At 26.6% G+C, this 21,968-nt stretch overlaps 1 protein-coding gene across 7 annotated transcripts in view; it reads right to left on the bottom strand.

The window, feature by feature from the left end:
* Nucleotides 1-8,272: 8,272 nt before the first annotated feature.
* The window catches only part of LOC119662781 (protein FAM102B), a 42,329-nt gene continuing 28,633 nt past the window's right edge, over nucleotides 8,273-21,968 (bottom strand). For 3 of the 7 annotated variants that reach the window (XM_038072534.1, XM_038072533.1, XM_038072536.1), the window contains 3 exons: nucleotides 20,091-21,491; nucleotides 10,091-10,296; nucleotides 8,273-8,430 (listed from right to left, as the gene is read on the bottom strand). In XM_038072534.1, coding sequence (XP_037928462.1) covers nucleotides 8,312-8,430; nucleotides 10,091-10,296; nucleotides 20,091-21,491 — 1,726 coding nt within the window. In that variant the 3' untranslated portion in view covers nucleotides 8,273-8,311. Of the gene's footprint in view, nucleotides 8,431-10,090; nucleotides 10,297-14,723; nucleotides 15,267-20,090; nucleotides 21,492-21,968 lie in introns of all 7 variants that reach the window. The other 4 variants (XM_038072537.1, XM_038072535.1, XM_038072539.1 and 1 more) reach the window with 3 other exon arrangements.

Here is a 21,968-nt window from a genome sequence, read left to right on the forward strand (position 1 = left end):
CACATAGAGAACGAAGTAAAGGTGCTCGAATACTTTAACTTCATAAATGTATTTACACGCATATCAATGATAAGGAAGTTGTACCAGAAAAAGTTTAACGTATCTAATTTATTCCAACTTATTTATAAAATTAAATTAAAATCTAAAATGATACTACGAATATATAAGTAACGAGGGGGTTTTTTAATTCACATGACATTCATAAGGTAATTTTGTCTACGAAGTCTAAAAACTCCTTGGATGCTGATGAAATAATCGCAATAGCTTAACATGAATCTCCTATGGCGATTCCAGATATAAGCCGAATCACCTATTTGCGCGAGTATATCATCAGAGTGAAAAGTAGTAGCCTTCATTGCAATAACAAAAAGATGTCTTAACTGGAGAGGAATTTCGCTATTACCATTCATCACTAAAATTTTTATAAAAATTATACTAGGTATATCAAATCGCTGGACCATTTAAAAATGTTGGTTTTTAATAATGACAGTCTTGTGTAAACCATATTAGCACTTTATAAATTTTAATCGAGTATTTTGTAGAATACAATTCGAATCTTAATCTTAATTCTGTTCATTCGAAAATATGCCTGATACTCTAAAATGATCTTACGAGTATGTGAGGACTATTAAAAGAAAAACATATAGTAGATTTTGTAACGAATACCTAAGATTGACCATTAACCGAGTATTGCAGTTAGTGATCCATTTTTGTTGATTAATGGTATTAGAAAAAAATATTCGTTATTTCTACAATTCTTTTAACAAACTATAAAAAGAAATATATTAGAGCCTGCAGCACAAATTGAGTGATGATGATTTTGTCACAATTTATTCACTTAATGATTCAGAGTTTCATATATATGTAACAGAAATCTCTAGAATGTCCTCCAGTTCATAATGAATTTTCACATCGCAGATGATATCGATAAGTGATTAAAAGCAACAAAACAGCATTATTTACCAATCTAAAGAAATTCTGCAGTCAAAAGAGTTTTGTTTCTTGATTAACATATGATGTGAAGTTTCTATCAACCTCGATCATTAATAAAATTCAAATATTCAGGTATTACACATATATCTATATAAGTCTATATCAGTTAGTACGGATATGGTTGTAAGAACGAATGTCCATAAACATTTGTGGATCATAATTCTGCAACAAGTAATGAGTAAACAAATTATTAGATGAAAATAGAGTTAGATGGGGCACATATCAAGAAAGCTTATGAATGTGATTTCTAAAGAAAATAGAAAACGAGAACCGACACTTGACTGGATTCCTAATGAAAATAGACAACGAGAACCGACAAAAATCTTAATTAAACAATTAAGAAAAATGATCGGGTATTGAGAAATAAATCACACCTATGTTCAAGTCAATATAAAATTTTTCGGGTCTTAGGCTTAGCGGTATTGAAACAGCTGCTGAGAAATAAATTTTTAATGTGGCTTTTTTAAAAGAGAATGATTAGTTATTGTCTTCATTCTCTATTGTGTCTTCAACACAATATAAAATTTCTTTGTTCTTTGTCGAAATTAGTAAAAAATTGATTAGGAGCATAAGTTGATATACGTGAGAGAAATCTCTTTTATAAAAGAAAGAGCTTTTAATATATATTGAAGACATTTTAGCTTTACTTTGTATATATGATTCAGTTATTTTTGGATCAATAGAGAAACAAGAACGTCATTTAATGAACTGATAGCACATAAAAAGAATTATTGAAAATAAGCTGTGTTGCTTTCAATAATTTTTGAGCAGTAATTGTTGTATGTCATACTAATAAAAATAATAATAATAATAAAATAAGGCTCTATATTAAATGTAATCCTGTCACAATAATGACAACCTAATTTAGAGAAAATTTTATTATAGAGGTATTTTGTAGAGAGGTATTATAGAGGTAGGGTACAGAATACCCTATGATATATAGACATATTTAACCTCTTAAACAAGGTCATAATATTTTCTGAAATGATACATTTTTTTATTCTATAATTTACTATTAAGTGAAAATGATTGAGTATGAGGAAAATTCTTGATTTGAAATGCTTTAAAATATTCGTGTGATGTACTATTGTGGATATGATATTTGCATATTCAGCGCTAACTTCCATATTTTAGCACAGTTGCAACAATAAAATAATTACCCAAGAAGTTTAAACGAATAACAACTCCTCTGGTACAAATGTCTGCTCCAACCCCATTTTTGTTTGTACATCTAAATATTTATGAGGTGGCAGCAGAAAATTAAGTGCAAACAATATTCCAAGCTTATGTTCTGGTTACCGGTACATGTGTATCCCCCAACTTCCAGGTTGTTGAATAAACTTTTCTGCTTGTTTTGCAAAAAAATAATTATCAATAATATTCAGGAATCATTATTAATTAAGCAGAAACCGATGGTTTCATTTACACATGGGCATAATTATTGCAATTTAGTAATGAACATAGGCAGTCTAACTTCAGTATTACGCAAATAAATTTTTTTTTCATTTGATTATTTAAAAATAGTTTATAAAAATATGTTTATATGTTTATAAGTGGAACTGATGTTATATGTAAAAAATTTTAGTGAATATCCTAACTGAAATATTTAGTTTTTATTTTCATAAAAGTATTATCAATGTAATTTATGTCTCTTAGACTCCAGATAAAACTATTTTTACTTCCAATAATAAGGCAATAGTACTTATCATCAGTCACCTAATCAGAACCTTGTGATGAGACAATACTTAACACAGCTAGTAGAATTAATAAAAAAAGTTATATCTCACTTATGATAATTTTGCAGTTACTACACCCATTTAATTATATTTTGTTTCAGTACTAGTTCCAAGAATAATTTAAAGGATCAATTTCGCCGAACTTTGAACAATTGACCGCCACAGATCTAATGAAAGCAGAATAGTAATATCACGTGCTGATCCAATTTTTGAATTTAACGGCTTTAATACAATCCCCATCACGTTTTCGCTCAAGAGTTTTGCTGTATGAACAGTAATAACACAAATTGATTCTTTTCTGTATTGAGTTAAATTAATCTTCCTTATTAATATATATAGTTCTGATAGTGAAAAATATTAAATAAAAACAATCACCCACGCTTTAAATTTATTAGCCCCTTTTCAGAGGAACTCCACTCCCATATAACCTATTTGTTTAGTTACTACAATATTCGGAAAATAAAACATAATTTCATTAAAATATTTTCTTCTGATGACCCAACGATACTTACTTATAAACTCAAACACTTTGGAATTATATTCTGTACTAATCACAAATTTCTTCCTTATGTTAATCAAATTTGTAATATAATGTAGCGAACTTAACCTAAGTTAAGTTACCATTTATTTACGGATAGATATCCAATCTGGTTTGGTGTACGCTGAGCACATATAGAGCATTTTTATCTGCTAGAAAGGAAAATCGTTCGTAATTGCTTAAATTATAATTGTAATGGGTTATCAAAAACAACTTATCTCTTTTTAAATTAAAATTTAATGAAATAAAGTAAAATTTAACAAAAAATATTGTTTAAAAATTTATTTAAACATAATGTCACAATGAGTAACAATCAATGAGTAATTGGACAGTTTTCGTTGGAGAAAGTGCCATCCAATATTCGTATCTGCTTTTTAATATAAATATATATTTTGTAAATGGAAACATTAAGGCAGTTCAATCTTTCATCATTAAATCAAAACCAGTAAGAGAGTGTTAAGTAGAAATCAACAGACTAAATCAAGTCGCGACTCATATAGATGTCTGATCATAAAAACATTGAAGTGAATAAAAAAGCCAACAGCTTAGCCAGCTTTTACATTCCTATAAAAATCTCCCTAGGGGTACCGGTATCTGTTTCCCTAGACCCCGTTTAGAGAGCCACATATCTTCTCGTTTTGCAGCTTGTTAATAATAAGTGGCAGTAACTCACAGTATATAAAATCTCCGAATCGACTTAGCCTACATACAATAACATAAGGTTTATCAAACTTATTAATAGGGACCGAGCCAATATTGTCAGACTAATTGCAATCCTTTCAAATCGCTGGTCACTGTAGGATTCTACCCATAAAAACTGCAAAACTCACAGAAACTCGCATAAAAAATAGACAATTACACACTTTCTCTGTGATTAACTAGCTTCAGCTAACAGACAAATAGGTTCTTAAACAAGTATTTTCTAGACAGTCTGTCAAACTATTCAACAGTAAGAACAAAGGATCTCTTTAACTAAAAGACAAGAGTTTTTTGAGAGGAATATGATATTAAAATGGCAAATACTTTATAATTATGTGAGGCGGAAGGACATCAGCTGATTAGCCACTATAACCAACCAACCAGTGTTAAAAACAAAAGTTTTTACTCGCTGAGATGTACGCTTCTTTCTATTTTAAGGGAAATACATATAATAGAGATGCCCAAATTTCAAACATAGATTAAAAAACTATCAAATTGATGTATTAATAACAATAAGATTATTTTGAAATTAGCTTATACACAGGAATAATAAAATTAATTTGGATAGGGGTCTGTACATGTCACTATCATGAACAGAAACGATAACGAGTCAAAGTTGAAGTTAAATGAGGTTTATACCAAAAAAATGGGACAATAAAATGTCTTATTAGCAAAAATATATTTACACAAATATCAACACTTATCTGCAGAAGCAGTCAGGAGTAGTCTGTGCAAAAACCTCCGGTTCTATCCAGACAAAATGTTTACTCTTTGGAAGTTTCTACTTTCAAGACTTGACAGACCTTGGTAAATTTAATCTAATAAAAATGTTGAGTTTGGTAATGGAAACGAAGTGGTTTACTAGAAGTGGTTGTAATGATAAGGTGTTATTACTATTTTTAAAGGCCACAATACACTGCCACAAGAAAAGGTATATTCTTCATTGGTTTACAACTCTGTAATTAGACTTTATATAAATAAAACCAATTTTTAAATCAATTAATAACGAGTGTTTTGTACATGCATAAGTGTATTCTCGGTATTCTGTATGTATATAGAAACCAAAATATTATATTTATGGCAATCCTCGGAAAAGAATTAAGTATTTTGCAAAGGTTATTTTTACTTACTTAAGTATGAAATTCATACAAAGCCAAATTTTATTAAAGGGCGGAAAATTATATACATTATCATATAACTTGCTTTTAATTGTTATACACATTAATATCAGACATTTTTATTGGCATTTTATATTTTACACACTTAATTTAATATATTTATTTAATCATTTCATTGATGTATTTACTATCTCACAAGATTTTTAATTAATTATTTATGACCATAAATTCAGTTGTATTTAATTTTTAATTAATTGGTTATAGTTATTACAATATTGATTTACTCGTTTATGTTATTGTTTAAATCTATCTACGTATATAACTAATCTGCTTGACGCTCTCATATAACATATAAATTAATGCATTAAATATTTGTATAAATTAATTAAAATATTTGCGTTTTTATTTTAAATGCTTCGTGTTAACCGAATATATTTTGAAACAAATTATTTAAAATTTTTAAAACTAAATTTAACAAATGTACATTAAAAATAAATAATGAAAATAATTTTTTTTTATATATCTATTTTATATTTTTGACTCAATAAGCAAATGTTACATACTTAAAAAAATCCATTTCATTCAGTTTTGTATATATATATGTTTTCAATAACATTTTATTTTATTTCCATTTTTATTTGTGTAATTTTAAATTGGTTATATGCTAAAATACAAATACTTTTTATTTAGTTTTTATATATATTTACTTTCTTTTTAATATTTAACCATGGCGTTATGCATTGCGTTCAAAATAGCAAGCAAATTATAGTAATAGTCAACATGGAAGTTGCATAATAGTTGGAAAAAAAAAATGAAAATAAATAAAAAAAAAATAAAAAATAAAATAAAAAAAATAATAGAGAAAAAAAATAAAATAAAAAAATAAAATAAAAACTAAACAAAATAAAATAAAACCTAAACAAAATAAAATAAAACCTAAACAAAATAAAATAAAACCTAAAAAAATATAAAATAAAACCTAAAAAAAATAAAATGAAAAACAAAAATAAAATAAAAAAAAATAAAAGAAAAAAAAACCTAAATAAAAGAAAAACCTAAAAAAAATTAAAACTAAAAAAACCAATAAAATAAAAACTAAAAAAAAATTAAAAAAAGTACTAATTCAAAAAAAAAAATTATATAAAAAATTTATAAAATAAAAATTTATAAAATAAAAATTTAAAATAAAAATAGAATAGAAATTCAATAATAAAATAAAATAAAAATTAAATAAAAAAAATACAAAAAAAAAAAATAACAAAAATTATAAATTAAATAAAAATATAAATTAAATAAAAATATAAATTAAATAAAAATATAAATTAAATAAAAATATAAATTAAATAAAAATATAAATTAAGTAACAATATTAAAAAATAATTAGTAAAAAGTAATATATTGATAAAATTTTTATTTTATTTACTTATAGAATTTAAGCGGCAGCGAATGGAATTTATTATGAAATGTTTGTATATATATTTATATTTATTAATATTTAATGCCTAAATACTTCTTAGTGTAACATGACTGATTCTTAAGCAGCTAATCACATATATTAAGCCAATTTTTACAACAAGAATGTATACAATACCAATAAGCATTTACTAATATTGGGTTAGCGTTTTCTATAACAATATAATATATTAATATTTTTCATATATTATTTACTTATTTTAAATCAATGGTTTATATTCTACTTAATTCGAAAATAAACTCCAATAAAAACAGAACTTAAGGAAATTTACAAATATTGTTTTGGATTGTGAAACTAATTAAAGATAATTAACAAAATTAAAACAATTTGTAGTTTCAATGAAATGCATATTTACCAAAACATTATATAAAAATAAAAATTATATAGATAAAGAACTAATTTCATAATACACACTGAAGTTAAATAACCCTTAAGTGTTAAATATTGTGCACTAAAGTGTCACTTAAAATTTAGATAAATAGCACTTTAGTATCAAATTTGCACTTAGGTGGCATAATAAAGTTAGTCCCAAATAGTTCAAATAAATATACGATAACAGTAATTTCTAAATAATATTTAATTTGTTGTTTATATGGAATAAAATCTGTTAAAAAGCGTGCTAAAAATTTTGTACCGAAAAACTATAATAATATATAAAAAATCAGTAATAAAAACAATATCAAATTGTTTATTAAAAATTTAATACACGCATATAATTTAAATAGATTTCATTGATAAATAAAATAAATGACAATATAAAACAAAATTTTTTCGTTAATAAATGATTATTTTCCAAAGTATTATAATAAATATTTATAAATAGTTTTGAGCTACTTGTTGGTTTTATTTTTATCAAATGTGGTGTTATACTTATAACAACTACGAATAGTTATATTATTTCTTCTTAACGAACAGTTGACTATAACTTTTAGTCTTTTTTATCGATAATATTTGAATTGAATAAGAAGAAGTTGAAGTTGAAGCGTAGGACTTCAAAATTTATCAAGTATTAATAATACAAACTATACTGATAATTCAAAAATACGTATGTATTGTACAAAATTATTTTTTAAAAAAATGTATATTATTAGTTACAAAACAAACTTTATTTCCAATATTAAATTGATAATATGTTAGCAAAAAGTGCGAATAATAAAATTACTAACTCATAAAAGTAATAGGTTTTTATTTAAAAGTATTGTATTTTGATACTTATAATGTATGTACATAAATTAAGAAAAAAAAAAAAAAAACTAAATTAAATCACATTATGAACCCAATATTTTGTTATTATTACATGATTGGCATAGTATATAATATAAATAATTTTTACTTATCTAAAGTATCTATAAACGTTTAACGTTGATGTTTTTAACTGTATTCTAGTTGTATTGCAATGGCTTAATAACTTAGCGTTAGTAGTAGATTTTGTATATATACATCTACATATGTAATTTAAAAATTTTCTTTTATTTCATATATGTATATTTTAAAAAATTAGTTAATTGCAACAATTTTATTACTATGCACTTTCTGTATAATATATTTATAGCATAATACATATATAAATATATTTATATATATATACATATATATATAATTAACAAATATAAATATATATATATATAAATATATATATATACATAAATACATATATGTATAATTATTATATATATAAAAATATATATAAATATATTAAATAATTATTAGTCCATTTCTAATAGTCTTTTAGTGACCAACGTAATTTACGCTACTATCTTGGATTTTCCATGACGACCTGCTTGAAGGCGCCTGCAGATACACGGGATTTTACTTCATGACTACCCAAAGAAGCAGTACCGTCACGTGCTATATACAGTTGAAGCCCAGAAGCTGTAAAAATAAATAAAAAATTATTATTACATATAAAACCAACAAAGGCAAAAAAAAACATGCATACATTTTTTGGTCTATATTATGGAAACTATAGCTTTTTTCTAATAGAAAAAAGTTTAATAATGAAAAAATTGTTGAATTCAAATTTTTTAATTAAGTATATTTTTAAACTGACCAAATAGCGGTTTCGGGTATCTAGAAATATACACCATCAGTGGCAGATATAAACATCTATTGGTTTTATTGTCAATCTATAGTTTTTAGAGTTGATGTGTCAGGTATGGAACCCAGTATTATTGAAACTGTGAATGCGTGTATCAACGCATTCACAAAACCAACGTATTATAAGAGCTATATTGTAAGTTAGCTAAATCTTACAAATGCCCAACGCGATTTCTCACTATAATTTCACAAATAAAATAGATTTTTCGTGGCTTATGGTATTTCGTGGCTTCGCTGCTTGCCGGTAACGAAACAGTTTACTATTAACAAAATAATGTTTAAACCAAACTCCGCAATAAGTTTTTGAGCTTGTTAATATATATATATATATATATATATTACCCAATATATAGTAGGTAATTTTTTAATGATAGAGATGCAAGGGGCTGAAGTGTGTGCCTCAACGGGAGAGTGATGCGAATACACGGCTTAGCCTCCTCAATACCCCACCTCACCTATACGTGGTGTATCCTGTTCTCGCATACGAAGGTTTGACGACCAAGCACATGCGGTATAACCTGAAAACACCTAGCAGAGGGGAAACTGTCTAGCTACCAAAAACCAATTTTATTCCCAGATTGATCGCAAGGTCAGCAGACTCGCATCAGAAAAATGCACCCGCTACGTAACCTTCTTTTAAAAGGTGGCCAAGGTTCACACTGGACTGTAATGCCAAATAAGAAGAATTTGTCATTGATAATTGTTTTACAATATTTCATTTTCTGTTATGGTCTCTAGTAGCGAAGGTATGAGTTTAAATAAGTAGTACAAGTACATAGATTAAATATAATATGTTTTTCGTAATATTTTAAAGTAATTTATTGATATCAATATTCAGGCTTCTTAAAGGATGATAATGCCATCCCTGAGTACACACTCAGGGATGAGTTCCAACCATTTGTCTTAGCATTTCTTCCATTCCACTTAGGATACGTTCAAAACATGGTTTTTAAGGCATTAACGATTTCTTCAGCGAAAAAAACATCGTTGTTTATACATTTAAGTTTTATGTGAGGGAACAAAAAAAAAACTCATTGCGCTTATCATATCAGGACTAAATAGTAGATGATATTAATTCAATGTTTTAAAGCCTTAAAACCTCATTTGTTTGAGCCTATCTATAAGAGTTGTTGTAGAGAATTATCCTCTTTTACCAATTAGTTTTCTTCATTTCTCCAAACATAACTATTGTAACTTAAGAGTAAAAACGCCTTGATGCTCAGTGTCAATGTGTTTGTTTCTTTAAGTATACAAGAGAGGCTCAATTGAAAGATTATTTAAAATAGGGTTAGACTGAAGAATACTTAGTGGTGTTAATACTCAGAATATAAGTAACAACCTTTATACAAAGATTCGTATGATATGCTGAAAATACATACCATATTCCTAATTTGATTGAAAATATAACTTTAATGTATCGAAAAATAATACTTACTCTCTGCGGATTCTTCAAGTTGATCAAGTTTTGTATCTTTCAAGATTTCATCAATTAAAGAGTTAGGATTGACGCGAGTTTCTTCGACACGATCAGCTACACGTGGACCATCATCTAGCGGACCTTTTTTACGTTTTTCTGCAGAATTTTTCATGCGATCTAGAGATCCTGATTCACTTATAACTAATGAACCACAACTGGGGTTCCTGATGATCATATCGATTTCATTACAAGCGTTGATATTTGAGTTTGGAATTCAAATGAAATGATAAAAATAATTTGATGTTATTTATATTTTATTAATAATTTTTTAAATTAGTCATTTATATCGTGTAAAGAGTACAGACATACATATAAGGACAATTAATACAAAACAATGCAAAGACAATGAGATTACCATGAAATATTTTGTAAATGTTAAAAAATTTTGTGCTTAGAAAGAAATTTAGTGTTAAGAAGAGCAAATTAGTTCAGTTGTTACTTTGTATGTGTGAACATGAGTACTTAAATTAATTCAAAAGTTATACAGTAAATGCTATATCATGTGAATGCAATCCATAGTTAGTGAAAAACAATATTTTTTATACATGTAATATATATGCATAAATTAAATTATAAAAATAAAAACAACAAAAAAAAATGTTTAGTAAATATTTTTTGTTGTGCATTTTTATTTATTTTTTTGCAGTGCAGAACCTAGAGAACGTTAATATAGAAGCACATGAAATGGAACTTACTGAAATATTAAATATATACGAATCAAAAACATAGAAAACAGAAACATAGAAAAACATAGAAAACATAGAATGATACGAATGAAATCTACATTATGATTTGATGTTAGTTAAAATAAAAACAATTTTCCTTTTAGCAAATAATATTGTAAATTAAAATTTCTTTAAGTTAATTAAAAAATGGATTCGATCTTAAACAATTTTAATATTAGAACTGAATTATTTGAGACAACTAATGAAGTTTTCTATATATCATTTAATATAAAGAATATCATGAGTAAAAATACAACTTATCTTTGAAGTTGAAGCGGATTTGAATACTTTTTATAACGATTTGTTATCGATTTGGCATTCTGTATAAAGTTATCATCTTAACTAATTTAACTGATGATATTTGAAATTGATTCAATACTTTTATATCTATATATTTTAAAATTTTTAGATATCTAATAAACCATATTTTAATTCAATTCTCATTAAAAAAGCTAGTTTTTATTTTTATTTCTAGATATTAAAGCGAAATAAAAAAAAATCAGTGTTGCCTATTTTATTACTATTCTAGTACTTTTATTATAAAATTGTGCAAACTAAAGCTCCGTGGAAATGTAAAGGCATATAAATGTCCATCCATGTATAATATCCATCCATACATCTATTTTATGTATTTAATTGATCGATATTTCTACTTATTCGTATTCATATCTATTGACAAAAAAATTTGATTACTCTATTTTCGTCGATTGTAACACAGTTCTTCAAAAGTGTATTATGAAAAATGTTTTGAATTGTATTACCTCAAATGGTATCTTGAATATATTTATTGTTTATTTTAAAAACAAAAAAATTTTTTTTGCACCTATCATTCAAGATGTGAAGTCGAAATGAACACCATTTCTAAGATTGAAAATCAGAGTAATTGCCTTGACAACATATCTTAAATTTGCATTTATCAATGTTTCTTTTTTATTGGTTATATATGTCTATTGATATTTCTGTCGATTGACATTTATCAACAATATTTTTATTAATCGCTTTTTAATATATCGATATTTCTATTTATTATAATACATATTTAGGCTTCTGGTATCTATATTTCAATCTATTGACATTTTAATCAAACAATATTTCTAACTATCAATACATTTACATATTTCCAATAACTTGCACATGATTTACTCTATTGGTTTTTTTTTCATCAGGATTTATATCTATCATTGAATTGCTATATAGGTATTTCAAACTGTTGATAATTTCATCTAATCGCTATTTTTAGTTATGATATATATGGTCATATATCACCAATCATATTTATTAATATTTTTATCTATCAATATTTTTAATTGGCGTAATTTCTGTCAATATTTCTATCTATGCTAACATATATCTCATCCAGTGTTTTTATCTATTAATAGATCCAACTATCTACTGATATTTTTATTTACCATATTTTCTGACTACACTTATTATGTACTTATCATCAAAAATATATATCAGTGTTTTTATTAATTAATAGTTTTATTGACATTTTTATTTATTAAAATTTCTGCCTATCAACATTTATATCTAGTAATGTTTATTTTAGTTATTGATATTTCTAATTACTAACATTTATGTTAGCAAATCGACTACTCTGATCTTTTAGTAAAAGTATGTAAAAACAAAAACAATTTTTTTCCCTGCGCATTAACCTAAATATACTAATATTTATATTTATTAATATTATTGTTTATACCTTAAGCATAAATATTTTTATCTCAAAATTTTTCAATATATTGATATTTCTATGTAACGATATTTTTTTTCTCAATATTTTCATTTATTTTTACCTATATTAACTATATTTACCTCTGTTGTTATTTTTAATTAGTAAGGATTTTCATCTACTGATATTTTTATCCTTGATATATTTATTTAAGCATATTTCTTTATATTATCCAAAGTTTAGAATTAATTTTTATTGAACTTAAAGTGATTATCGTCAGAATAGAGATATGTTGTGAAGATATTTCGGTTAGGTATAAAGGCCATTAATGTTTGGACACAACTATTGGTTATTGTAACTGTCTTAAAATTGTCAATAAGAGGAGGACTATACTAACTATTGAAAAGGTATTTGCTAAAAAAAAAATATTATTCGGCTTTGGCGGGGTTGAGCAGTCATCTTGAAAACAATAGATGTCAACCAAAATATTATTACATATATGCAAAATTTTTTGATCCCAAATGCTTTTGGTATAGATAGTATAGAGCAAAAATTTGATTACTTGTATTTTTGTCGAGTGTAACAAAATTTTTTATTACAAGAAAAAGGTTTCAAATCTTTCAAATTGTATTATCTAAAATAGTGTCTGGAATATATTTATCTATAATATTAAGTTTTATTTACATATTTTGAAAAAAAATATAAAACCTTTCAATGTTAATTTTTTTTTTTTTTGCCGAAAGTGACTATTTAAAAGTTAGAAGGGTTCGAATAGAAATGAAAAGACAACAACAAAAATTTTAATTAATTTATTGAAGTTTGACTGACCATACAACGCTGTTTCGAGTATTGCCAAGTACTCATCATCAATGGTCTTAGGAAATATTCAACTTTTTCTAATGAGTTTATGGTCCGTATATAATCTGTTTGTACTGCAATCGGCTGTCAAATTAGAAGCAATGACTAATCGTGGCTTTTCACAAGTAGCCAAGGCTGAACAAACTTTCAATGCTCAAGTTCCAAGTATTTTGTGTATTTTTTTTTTTTTAAATGACAAAGCAGTTGGCGTGCTTTAAATTAGAACGAGCTTATAAACTACAGCTTCATTTGGAAACATAACTTCATGAAAGCTAATTCTTCAGGTTGCCTATTTTTATTTCAATACTATTCTTTTTGCAAAGACATCTGTTATGCGTATTTCTGTTTACTTTATATAAAGCGCCTTTCTTGGATACAATTCTACAAAGAAGAACAAAATTCTTTTGTTTTACACCTATCATTCAAGATGTGAAGTTGAAATACTCTTCAATAAGATCAAAAACTTGTATTTTTACCAGAATAATTACCTAGATAAAACATCTCAAATGCCTAGACTAAAAAAAATAAATACAGATTATAAGAAATTATGACTTATTTAGATTACTAAGATTACTAAAAGGGTGATGAATTTAATGGATTAACTTTTTTTAATATGAATATATCAATTTTAAAGATAAATACAGATAATTAATTATTTTTTTAAATTGCGAGCTTTGTAAATAAATAACGGGGTGCTGAGTTAGGTCAACTAATTGTAATATAAATGTTACTAAGGGAGTATTCAATAAATATTGACATTCAAAAATAGATGAAAGTATTCAATAAATATTTGTATTAAAAAATAGGTATTTATTATCTAAAATAATCAGATAAGCAACAGATAATCATTAAGTTTTTTGCTATATATTATAACATAATATCTATATGATAATTATGTGCCACTACTTGTAAAATTGGTTTTTTAGAATTTTATAGGTTTAATATGTGAAGTCTTGGACCGAATTGATGAAGACTATATACTATACATATAAATATGTGCTCATATAATTGATTAAGTTAAATATTTAAGATCGTATAATTATAAAATAATATCAAAATTATTTTATAAAAATAATACAAAAAAATTATATAAGAATAAAATAATTTCACTCAAATTTCATGCGAAATGCCATTAATACTACTAGGGAAATACTTAATAGGATGAAAAAAAAATCCAGTTGATACTACATCTAAGAACCTTTTTTCAATGCATAAATACTTAAAAAGGATATCTTGCATTTATATTCAATTGCATAGACTGAATATTTAATTAAAACTACGTAGTATAAGTGAAAAAAATCGAGTACGAAAATAAAGAATCATAGCAAAATCAACGCACATAGTTATACTGGGGCGCCGTATTATCTGTGTAGTTGCAAGCGGCGATAGAGTAGCACCTGGAATAGTTGCTTCAGTAGCAGCAGCCGCTGATGTCGATAACAATAAAGAAGCGGCTGAAGGATTAGAACGAATGCTACATGCATCTGTTGGACTGGCTGCTAGTGAACTTAAAGCATCTCCAGGTCGTGGACTATTACCACCGCTGCTGCTAACAATAAGAATATCAGTATTTCCATTGTTGCCATTACCATTATTTCCACCACATGGAGAACCAACTAATGAGTGCTGGTGTTGAAATTGTGGTGTAAAACCGTCAATAGTGTCGCTACCTGCACCCACAGTAGTACATTGAAATGTTATCACTGCACCACTACTACTGCTACCGCTTGACGATGATGCTGAATGTGTTGAATTAATGCTACCTAGCGTACCACATGGTGAGGATGAACCCGCTGTTGGTGAAGTTGTCGCTGCCAGTGCTATTGATGATATTTGACGATTACTACTGTCAAGTAAACGGCGCGGAACACCACTAAAACTCCTAATGACGTTTTTTGTTTTATTTTTCAATTATTCAATCATTTGTTTTTATTTAAAATAGTATATAGAACGAAAATTTATTATATAATTATACATAATACATAAAAGAAATTTCGAAAACTAATAATAATAAATAAATAACTTTTTTAAATTAATGACAAAGTATTTAAAATATAAGCTTCGAAAGCTTGAAAACAAACAAAAAATAAAATGATTCATCAAAGTATTTTATTTAATAATATATTTTATATAAAAGCAATGTTTTAGTAAAGAAATAGAAAAGCATGAAATTTTGATTTCGTTATTTCTTTTTAAGGGAGTTTCCCTATATCGTAGGTACGTGAAATTGTAGTGTTGTGATTTAAGTAAATATGTTAAATAAAAATAACCATAGCATATATATACAAATATATAACTATAATAAAAAGCCATTTTTAAGTGAAAACCACACATATATGAATAATTATTGAAAAAGCGTATAATAACAAATGATCACAAAAAAGCACATATGTTTGTACTTAACGCCTTTTAAACTCAGCAAAGTATTTTTGTCCTTAATTAACAAAAAAAGAAAAATTTAGTTGAATAAATTAAGCAAATATAATCTTATATTAAACATTGTCAACGTAGTTTATATTAACATAATTAAGCCTAAATTAAAAACCCGTGGATATAAAGTCAATCAACTAAATTCTCAATATTATTTATTGTGAACTTAATGTTTAATCTTTCTGCTTCTTAAATTAATCCAAACTCGAGAACATTTTCATATATCTAATATGAAGTATATTAGTGCTTCAAAGTATTGGAGCATTGCGATGGTACTCGAACAGTTCGAATTTGAATCGAATTCGGACATTTGAATTGACACTTAAAATGTTCGAAAGTGATTGAGCTGCTCCCATATTAAATTCGCTATTACGTTTCATTTAATTTTCGTTTTGTTTTATATAAATATGTATAACCACCAAGAATCGAGCACTATAAAATATTCGAATATTTCAAAACGGTTAGCATTTTACTCGAACATAAACAGAACCGAACATGAAAATGTTCGAAGCTTTGAACAATTTAAAATACATTAAGACTGAAAAGTTTTCGGAAATTCTCATTTAAAATTCGCGCGCTGTATATTTTTCGATATTTTAAGTTTATGTAGTTTGGCAGCACTGTCCTTAATTCCTATGCCAAAAATGAGCGCGATCTGTCAGACAGTTCGTTTACGGCAGCTGTTGAAACCAGTTCACCTCAGTAGTGCGTTGCGAAATGTCTTCGACGGTCGTACGACCGTCCTGAAAGGCTTTGTACCACTCATAAACTTGAGTTTTCGATAAAACTGATTCCCCATAAGCCTTTTGTAGCATTCGCAACGATTCTGCACACGAAATTTCGTTCGAAACACAAAATTTGATGCAAACTCTTTGTTCAATATTTTTTTCCATTGTTTTTTTCGCAACGCACTACTGAGGTGAACTGGTTTCAACAGCTGCCGTAAACGAACTGTCTGACAGATCGCGCTCATTTTTGGCATAGTAATTAAGGACAGTGCTGCCAAACTACATAAACTTAAAATATCGAAAAATATACAGCGCGCGAATTTTAAATGAGAATTTCCGAAAACTTTTCGGTCTTAATGTATATTTGTAGTACTATTACAAGCATCGTATAGTGTTCGAAAACTTTCGAGCAGCTCGCATTTGACTCAAACTTAAAGATACTCGCACATCAAAATGTTCGAAGCTTTGAACAGTTCGAAATATATTTGAGGTACTATTATAAGTATCGTATGGTGTTCGAATATTTTTGAGCAGCTTACATTTGGCTCAAACTTAAATATACTCGAACATCAAAATGTTTGAAACTTTGCTAGAAATATATATATAGTATATATATACTATTACAAATGAGTTATATCGAGTATTAGAGTTTAGTTCTAATAGTGTTACGACTTTATAATAATATGTGATTCCGATGATTCTTTCACTTACGTTTTCAATTGTAAAAGCAAAATAAAAATTACGAAAAAAAATTTAACATTGAATTTTACAAAAACAACACAAATATTTTATCAACCTATTTTTTATAATAGTATATATAACTAAACACTGTTCTTAGATACTGTTTAATAGCCTCTAACATCATTTATAATTTTGCAAAAATAACAGTAGCAGTTTGGTCGCAATATCGCCCAATATAAGTATAAATTTAATATCCCTTTTATGAATATATAAAATATTTATAATATAATATAAAAAATGTTTGTATAAATATATAAACACACATATATAAATATATATATATAACATAAGATATAATAATAATTTTATATATATGTAATAATTACAATATATTTAATCTAAATATATATATATACTTAAGTACATAGTATATACTTAGGAATATATAATATATACTTATATTAAGTATATATTATATATATTGTCTATATATTATATATATTTGGTATATAATGACAATAAATGGAAATTTTTTTTTACCAAAAATTTTTTTTTGGTATAAAAAAATAATATTTATAAATAATAGAAACTATTGTTTTAAATAATTAGTGCAGATTGGATTTTGATAAAAAGTGAATATATTACATACATAAAGACTGTTTTTTAGGAGATCTGACTTTTCAGTTGATAACGCTATATATATTGACAACCATTTTGATAGTTGACAATTTTTAGTGACTAGTGTGATCTCTCAGGCCTTTAAACTATTTTTTGTAAGAATAAGTGAAGTTGCAGGTCTACTCAGATGAGATCGATGACATGAGCCACATGAATACCAACATTCGTGGAATTATTACCGATATACGGTCTAATTTGCTTGAATATTGTACATCGAACATCGTTCGAACTAGCTGTATATTTGAACATTAAGAGTAAACAATTGTCTCTCTATAAATTCATGATGTATTTTATTTAAATTTAAAAATCAAATTGTATTAACTATAGTATATATAACGTAATACTAATAATATTAATGCTAATTTTTTTAGATATTATTTTTTTATAAATGAATCATAGTTTTCTTAATTAAACATGTTCCTGTCAAACGTCACATTTTCGAGATCGTACTTAAATCAGTAGTCGGCTTTGAAAAATTCTATTCATAGTATCTTCCCGTATATAGCATTTTGGCAATTTTCTTTGAACTTAATTAGAACTAAAAATTTTAACCAAGAGATATTATTGGGTTTATCTAATAAAAACCTCAAATAGTTGAGACGATCTTAGGAGGCTCTCTCTAGATATAGAACAGGGAGCTCATAGATCACAGTGTACCACTGTCTGTTTTAATAATAATAATAATAACAATGAAAACATATAGAAAGAAGCTTTAATGAATTATGAAAGACACCCTCATTAACAATATATTATATATTCATTATAATATTAACAAGGATTGCTTTAGTTCGCTTGTGCACTATTTTTTTTTTTTTGTTACCTAAATCAACATAAAAAGTTTGCAATATAAACTTCGATATTTCGAGAAGTAAGTCAATTGGGGTATAGTATAATGAAAAAAATTACTGAAAGTTTACTATATTTGTCTCGATATCTCGAGAAGTAAGTTATATTAGGATATATAGTGTAATGAAAAAGAATTACTGGAAGTTCATTATATTTGTCTCGATATCTCGTGAAGTAAGTTATATTGGGATATAATGTAATGAAAAAATGTTGCTGAAAGTTTGCAATATAAGCCTCGATATCTCGAGAAGTAAGTTAACATATATAGAGATACAGTGTAATGAAAAAATGTTGCTGACTCTACCAAATCCATAGTCAAATTAAAGTGCTCAGGAAATCGGAAATCGGAAAAGCTTAATTTTAGTTGTTATTGAATTGAATTATTTAATAGTTAAAAATACAATCTTATCTCAAAGACTTTATTCATTATATTTAAGGTGAGGATTACAGCAAAGATACGTTTAATCCCCTTATGCTTATTTGTATAAAACTCAAACCTAAAACAGTGCTTAGAACATTACATAATTATAGACCTTCTAGCTGACTTAGATTCTTAGATATTGAGCAATATTAATAATCAAATTAAATTAATAGATTTTATAGATAATAAATCTATAAGTAATACATATTTGCATTTTGTGTTAATAAATTAGTAATTCAAAATGAACGAAAAAAGTGAAAATTTATTAATAATAAATAAATTAATAAATAAATATAATTTGTTAAAACTAAACGAAAAATAAAATTATAAACTTTGAATATATATATTTATTAAAATAATTCAAAAATTTGTCTTAATGAAATACAATCTACTTATGTTAATCAGTTTGTCCATTATTTTTTTCACTAATAGTTTTATTTTTGTACATTTTTGATTTAAAAATGTACGTACTTAATTAAATAATTTTAATATAACAGTTCAACTAAAATTAATTTAACATTGTCTACTAATTTTATTTTTTTTATGTAAGCATTTAATTTAAATAATTAGTGAAATATGAGGTGTACATAAGTTTTTTAATCAGAAACACTTTAAATATTAAAAAAAAATTAAGCAAGACGATTACGAGAAATGAAAGAGACAGATGCAATGGTGTATATTTGTGTGCTGTTCTATAGTGAAAGTTAGAATGAGTGTTTAATAGACAAGTAGAGAAAAAGAGAGCGCTTTAATGAGAAAATTGCATATTGGCAATAGTAGATAATATTGGTGTTGTTGTTGTGATTATGTTGGCAACTGTGAAAATTTGTGAATGGCGGAACACATTTTCTTAAATTAACGCGACTAACTGAGTGAAAACAGCTTCTATTATTTTTATTTGTTTATGAGACTGACTACGAACCTCATTAATTCATACGCTGCATTTGTGGAATGCGGACGTATTATATATCCATCCTGTTGTGGTACAAACTGTTGACGTTGGTGTTGATGTTGCTGCTGTTGTTCTAATTCGGTTGTTGTATATTGTACTAGAGATTGTCGCAATGGTGTTGAACTTTTCATGACGCTACGTCGATATGCTCTCTCAAATGGTGAACGTGACATAAACATAACTGTATTAGCAGCTGCAGGATCCGAAAGCAACTTACTTAATCGATCATGAGAATAAAGCTCTGTTAATGAACTATGAGACATTTGGTGTTGTATTTGTTGGTGTTGGTGTTGTTGTTGATGAATGTTATTTTTTTGCTGTTGTTGGAAGTGTGTTAAGGACGGTGAATCAACAGTATCATATGTGAGTAATCTCGACACAGCTACAGCTGCATATGTTGGTGGTGTAGCTTTTTCGGCTGATTGTGTTTCAAGTGGGAATTGTTTTTTTCGACCAGATGTTGGTGTTAGAAATGGATCCGGTTCAATGCGTTCAGTTACTACATCAGGTATAGTACCCATTGAACGCATCTTTTGTATAGGATAGTGCAGCTGAGTTTGTGTATGTGTAATTATGTTATTGTGTAAAGGATATTGTTGTTGTTGTAGTAAAATTTGCGGGCTATCATCATTTCCAATAAATTTTGCATTACCGACTTTATTTTTAATAAACAGTTTGCCAGAATTCGTTGATGAAGTAGAATTTTTTCGTTGTTGAAAATTAAAGCGATGTTTTTCTTCTAAAGATTGTTCCCTAATGCGCATAAATTCCTCACGAACTTGTTGTTCTGAATAATCATCAAAGCACAGATTACTTAATGACTTCATTTTTGGTATTTGAGCTCGCTCTGCTAAAAGCTTGAGGCGACGCGGTGAATTTCGATCCAATTCTTGTGATGCCCTATGAAATTCCATTTCAAGTATTGAAAGATTTTCCATTGATTTAATTTTCGGAACGCGTGGCGTATGATAATTTTCATCTAAGCCAGAATCATCCGCTGTTTCAGAATCACTACCACTTGGGTAAATCTCTGAACCACCTCCAGAACCACCAGAACCAATACTACGTCTAGTGCTGACTGCATTGTGAAATGTTGGTGAAAGTGTATGCACTTGCAATTTTTCACTATAAACAGAATGAGTCGAAAGATTTGGAGGTGGCATTTCATTAAGCGGTGTCCGAAACTCATCATCGCGTAGCGTGGAGTTTGGTGTTTGAAACACCAGTTCATCGCTGTCGTACTCATTAATACTGCCGTCCGTGGCGATTTGGTACGTATTTGTATGCAATGTTGAAGGTATATTAAGCCTCATAGCATTAATGGTTCTCTGATTAAGTCTATTGAGGAGAGAAACAGATTTGCTAAATCTGCTGTGTTGATTTTTAAATTTTTTATTTTAAGGTGGATATAAGGATGAAAAATATAATAATTTTTGAGGCACAAGCATTGCGGTTATATTTCAAAATTTGACCAAAATACGTAATATTTTTTTTAGTTTAATGGCAACAATTTTTACAATTGTCGTAGAATTGTTAAATTTCAACCAACAAGTTAAAGCATAAAAATACAAAAATAAAAACAAAATTAATTAATAGAAAATAAAAACAAAAGGATATCAAATATTTTATAGAGTAAAATTTAATATAATTTTCTTACGATATTTTTCTACTAAAAATATTGCAAAATGAATCACAATACAAATTTTATAAACGTAGCTAGATACTAAAAATTAACTTTAAGTTAAGCTAGATGTTATTGTTAATATGTTAACCCCGATTAACCAGAGATTTTAATAATAATAAGTATACATATTGTTCTCATACCCGCGTTAACTTATATTAAATAAA

Source organism: Teleopsis dalmanni, chromosome X, assembly GCF_002237135.1.
Source record: "Teleopsis dalmanni isolate 2A chromosome X, ASM223713v2, whole genome shotgun sequence".
NCBI lineage: Eukaryota > Metazoa > Arthropoda > Insecta > Diptera > Diopsidae > Teleopsis > Teleopsis dalmanni.